This window comes from Phalacrocorax aristotelis, chromosome 1, assembly GCF_949628215.1.
Source record: "Phalacrocorax aristotelis chromosome 1, bGulAri2.1, whole genome shotgun sequence".
Lineage (NCBI taxonomy): Eukaryota > Metazoa > Chordata > Aves > Suliformes > Phalacrocoracidae > Phalacrocorax > Phalacrocorax aristotelis.
The window spans coordinates 205,579,422-205,585,421 of NC_134276.1; the positions used below are offsets into that span (position 1 = coordinate 205,579,422).

Sequence of the window (6,000 nt, forward strand, 5' to 3'; positions counted from 1 at the left end):
TTGTTTTATATTCTGCTGCTATGGTGAAGTTCCTATTTGCTATTATTGGGTTCAGAAGTAAGGTAACTACAGTATTTTGATTTCTCCTTCAGGGAATCAACTTCTTCATTTAGTCCAAGATAGAGTGGTCGTGTAGAACAGTTCCCAAGGAATGACTGGCAAACGTAAAAGTATTTTCTTCCCCCTGAGTTAAATTTCCTTCCACACACCCCTCCCACCATTCTTGAGTATAACACAACTGATAGTACATGCGGTGATCCCTATCAGCAGAGGGAATAGCTGGATTATCATAGAGTGAAGCTGAACCATATCCTTCAATGTCTCTATACCTTTCCTCTGCAGTCAGGAAAATTCAAGCCTATTGAGAAACAATTGGGTTTTTTTGCATATAGTGGTGCTTTAAGACCTTGCTGCCGCATTCTACCACCCACTGAATTCTGGTCACTTACCCCATTGATTCCTGTGTGCCAAGGAGCATTTCTTAAAATGAAGCTAAACTCTGTTTAATCTAGCCAGCTAGTAACTGAGATGGTGGAGTATTTCTTCTAGTCATCTGAGAAATTCTCCCCACCAGCACACCTTAAACATTTTGTGTGGTCCCCTCATCTCAAAAACAGTGTGCAGCACTTTCCATGAGAGGACTGAGAGAGTCAGCAAGGACTCAAAGCTGACAAAGCAACACCTTGAGAGTTAGGGTACAGTGATATGGAGAGCCTGGGTAAGTCAGTTATCGAACAGCTCGTGGTATAAGAATAAGGGACCACAAAGCCTTTAGTACCTGGTTTTGGAACAAACAAAAGCAAGTATTCTCTGTGCATCAGGTGGCAGGCTTGTGAAACTGTTGGCCAAAGGACACTATGGATGCAGAAAGGTTATCTGGATGCAAGGAAAGACTGGACAGGTAGACTAGACAAAGCATAACAGATTCAGAGTATCTCATGAAATGTTTGTGTGCCTTGAGAAAGTAGGTAGGGTGAGAAGTAGCTGCTGTTGGTGGCAGGATGCTGATCAACTCCTGATCTGATTCGCTTCAGTCTTTTTTCATGTTTTCCCAAGTGTTTTCAAAATAATGTTCATGTTTTACTCTTTCCAGAAATGTATCAGCTCACATGGCCTTTCCAACAGGGGACTTGGCTTTTGTGGCACAAATCCCAGACCCAGGCCATCACTTAATTACTGTGAGAACAGCTAGTATGAGCTTTAAATGAATTCTTGGTAGCTAGTGATCGACACAATTATGTATTTCATGCCTAATAGATGAAAGGACTTTGGGCTTTTTTTTTGTTATTGCTGTTTTTGGTTGTTGGGTTTTTTCCTTAATTTGGTTTTGGATGTTTTTGATCACTATGCTTGTACTGAAGACTTATTATGTTGAATATTCTTACTATTTTCTTACTCCCAAAATTGGTAAGACAACTCCAAAATCTAAGAACTTTTTCTTTAAAGAATTTCTCTGCTTTTCTTCTTGGAATCATGTCTTTTATATCTTCTGTACTTGTGGCACAGTTTTATACCACATTACATCTAAATGGAAAGGTTGTTCATTCTTATTTCACCTCTTTTAAAAGAAGAGTCAGAGCTCTGAAATTCTTCTTCATTAAAAAAGGGTTTATAAGGCCTTGTTCAAGGCCCAGGATGTAATGCAGGAAAGGGATGAAGGTGAATTTAAAGCTGGAAAATGTAAATGACCAAAGCAGTAATAGTTGTTATACTTTATATAATCCACTCTTTGTGTTGTAAAGCTCTTTTTTTCTTCCTTTATTTGACGTATTTCTAAGCCAGAAAAGTTTAAGTGACTTTAAGTAGTGTTGGGTTGACAGTTGGACTTGATGATCCTAGGGGTCTTTTCCAACCTTTATGATTCTATGATTTATTTACACACCAATAATTGAAAATTGGTGAAATAGCCTCTTTGTTCAAGTTGTGTTGCAGATCAATTTTGGCTAATTTTTTGATCCTTCCAATTAAAACAAAAAAAGTAAAATAATGGCAGTTAAATGGCTACTAGTATTTTTTTCCTTTATCTTCTTTTTTTTTTGGCTATGTTCATCATTAATTCTCAAAATTGATGGAAAAGGAGGGGAAATGCATTAGGAAAGACATTTTTGTTATTTTTTCATAGTAGTGAGGTAGCCTTCTGTCGCTGTGGAAAATCTTTCTTTTCTTGTTTTGCGTGGTTCTGCTGCCTGTCAGTTCTTTTAACACTGAAGGTGATTTCTGGCTCCATGAGCAAATTGGTAGATGCTCTAGATAGGTAGCCTCCAACTTTTTGAAAGGTTATTTATACACCATCAGTCGATAGTCAGTTAATGTGATGGGTATTTTCTTGCACTTTTTTTTTTTTTAATATGCAGAAGAATGTTTTACTTCACTGAGACTTGAAGACTTCCCAAACTATCTAATATCACTCAGTACATATGTGAACAAAACCCTGCTTGTGTAATTTTTGCTTTTTAACGATGTCATTGTTTTGCATTACTAGGAACTGGACAGTCCCTTTAGGTTGTATGGGCTTACAATGAATCCTCTGCTTTATAATATCACCCAAGTTGTCATCCTGTCAGCTGTTTCTGGTGTCATCAGTGACTTGCTTGGATTTAATCTAAAGGTAACTAATAAGCATTGTGTTTTTTTCCACCATGGTGTTCAGAATGTTATGATAGATGGATCATACATTGTAGCCTAATGAATTCTTAACTGTATTAACTAGAAGATTTATGATTTGAAAATGGTTGTGAAATTTAAGCTGTAGTGATGTATTTGTCAAAGCAGCCATTTTAACTTTTCTCCTTTTTTTGCATTTTGTGGCTTTGTAACTTCATTTAGGGCACATAATTACCAAGAATTCTTAAATGTAAATGGAGAGACATGCGTACACAAAAGTACAAGACCTTATTTAACTTTCCTTCGTATCCCAGATCTGATTTGTCTTGAATTCCCCTTTGTAGCTCTTTAAGGGATGCAGAAAGATGCAAGCTATCCTTGTCTTGCACTGTACTGTAGTATTATAGTAGATACAGTATTACCATGACCGATCTTACACAGTGTCATTTCGTCATGGCTGAAGGGCTATCTTGTTAGGTCCCATTCTCTGTCCCCCTCTGAACTAACAATGCTGGAAACTATTTCAAGATTCAGGTTGTGAGGCACCTTAGTTTCCACAAGCTTGTAGCACAAAGCCCTTAACTGGCCATTGAGTTTGCTTACGTCTACCTATTTTTTTCCTGTTAGAAGTAAACAAATGTAAAATTTATTTTGTGTATCCTAGAATATGCAGCAAATGCAATATGAAAGGGAATGTGGTGGTATTGTGTTACGGGTAAACAGAAAACTGAGACGAGAAGTAATATTAATTTACTGCTTTAACTTTTCCAGCTCTGGAAGATCAAATCTTGACAATATATAAAGAAGATGAGATAACACAGTGTTACAGAAAATCTCATTGATTGACAAAACTGCCTCAAAGCAGCCACTGAACCTGTATTTCCGATGCTACAACCTCTTCAAGGATGTCGTTTTGAAAATTGAAGTGTTTACATCTGACTGTCTTGTGCAATCTTAGTATTTATTTCATCTTCTCACTTTTATATGTTCATTTTAGTTGACATTTATATTTTATTTTCAAACTTACTTGTTCAGCTTTGGAAAAGGTCACATTTTGGAAGGGTCAAAACTGTGTGTCTGAGAACTTGAAATCCTGGAAATTGATTACACTAAATTACTATATCTGTTGTTAAAGCTGAGGCTGATGCCGAACATTTTTAGTTACAGTAACGCTATATGGAAGTCATTTGATTTTGACAGTGTGGTAAATTTGCTTAGAGTATTTCATTTGCACCCATCATTTATGAGGACAACATAACATCAATAGATGTTTGGTTGCAATAGGAAAGCGAGACATATACAAAAAATAAAGTACTGACAATACAGTATGACAGGTAGCAGAAATATTTTATATTACTATTCAAAGCAAGTGGGAATTTTTAATATTTTGAGTAATTCCAGGATCTAAACTTGTATAGGCTGCAGTTTAATACCCTGGGATATTAATAAGGTATTATATAACAAGTCAACAAGTGCTCTTTGATAACACTTTTATTAGAGCAATAATTGTAAATGGTTACCATGCTGTATGATATTTTGATAAAATTAAATATTGTATTTATTTGAAATACTGGGCTGTTCTGCGCAGCTCTGACTGTGCATGCTCAATATGTGCACTTTTTATTGTTACTTCTAATGAGAAACTTTATATATATACATATAAATGTATATTGATTGGAATATATTATAGTGAACTATGGAGCAGTATATATTTTATGTTGAAGTTGAATATTTAAACAAGCAAAAGATTTACTGGTGAAAGGAATGCTATGAACGACTGAGCATTAGATAGATAGATGGATGCTCTCCTCTTGTACACTATAGTATATGCCATTCATACCACATTGAAGTTTAAGAACAGTTAAACACAGAGGACAAGTTCCTCTGGTGAGCAGCAGAACTCATGAAGCCTGGTATTCGACAAATTTGTGTCTTCAAATAATCTCCTTTCCTCCCATTTCTCCCCAGCAGGGGTCATTCCATAGCGCTTTCCCAGCTGCCGTTCTCCAGCCTTGGGTTTCCCACCGTTCTCTCTGCCTTCTACCCCTGCCTCCCACATGGACCAGTCATATTGACTCATGGTTCTTCAGTGTGACTGTGTAAAATTAAGTTACACGGAGCAAGCTTCCTATCTACAAATTATTGTGGGAGGATTACTATCAGCAGGCAAAAGTATTCTTACATTTTATGTTTCTAAAATGATGGCTTCATATTGAAAAATGACAAGTAATTAGGTGGCAAGAGTCTGGACATTGCACTATGTTTGCTGATCTTCAAAATCTTGAAAGATTTAAAGTAATGTATCTTAAACTTATGTGGTATAAAAATATTTTTATATATAAAGCAACACAAACAAGCATTTTGTATTTTATTTGCCTCTGTACTAATGTTTAATAATGACCAAAGTGCATTCTGGTTTTTGAAAGAATGTATTACTGGAGCTTTAAGAACATACTATATTTAGTTTCTCATGTGAAAACTTCAGCTGCATCTGATCTGTTTCTTCTTTCTCTGTTGTTTGATGTTGGGATTGTTTTTAAAAATTAAGTACATTTTATACACAGTTTTTTCCAAATTATGGTACAGACCTACACAGAACTTAATTTTGCACAAAATATATTTTAAGAAAAAAAAGCGCAGCAGGAGTTCTATGGGTGATAAAAGATAAGGCTATTGTTTCTTATAGCCTGTCACTATTACAAAACCATTCTTTTACTCTAGAATGGAATTATTTTTAGAAATAGTGACTATACAGCCTTCATTACCTTTTACAAAAAAAAAAAAAGGAGGGAAGATGTGGCGATTTCGGTTGAAGATGAAATTAGTTTAACCATGTATACCTCAGCAACTAGCACTGTGCTGGATTGGTGCACTAACAAATGGCGGCTTGGGGAGAGTAAAAGATTTGTGAAATGAAATTTAAAAACCTTTATTTGCTACCATTAGGTATATTCATTATGTTAAAAATATGGAAAGTCCAGTATGAGAAGAGGCAAGTAGAAATATGGCAGATCTTGCGTGTTAACTGTTATTTTTTGCCACGTTTTGTAACTGAAAGTGTGATCCGGCTTGGAATAAAGCTTTCTATGGTTGATGGTTAAAAAAAAAACAAACCGATGCGGTGAGCTATATCTTTTAGTAATACCCAGCATATTTCTGAGTCTGCCTATTTTTCATTTAACTCCGTATATTCTATTTAAATTAAAGCATATTTGGGAGAGAAATCCTGCAGATGGAATGCAAATGATGGTTGTCAAAATTGCACTTTATTGCAAGAACACAAACTTTCAGACACTTCCAGTTATGCAAAGTAGTTTAATTTTATTAAGACTACTGAACATACAGCTTCCAAATAACTGTTTATATTTGAAAAATATTGAAATGGAATTCAGTCCT

General features: G+C 35.5%; 1 protein-coding gene across 4 annotated transcripts in view; it reads left to right on the plus strand.

Moving 5' to 3' along the window:
• Positions 1-5,717, plus strand: part of PHTF2 (putative homeodomain transcription factor 2) — a 75,406-nt gene extending 69,689 nt beyond the window's left edge. For all 4 annotated transcript variants that reach the window (XM_075081462.1, XM_075081465.1, XM_075081464.1 and 1 more), the window contains 2 exons: positions 2,483-2,608; positions 3,376-5,717. In XM_075081462.1, the coding sequence (XP_074937563.1) occupies positions 2,483-2,608; positions 3,376-3,396 (147 nt within the window). In that variant the 3' untranslated portion in view covers positions 3,397-5,717. The remainder of the gene's footprint in view (positions 1-2,482; positions 2,609-3,375) is intronic.
• Positions 5,718-6,000: the final 283 nt, after the last annotated feature.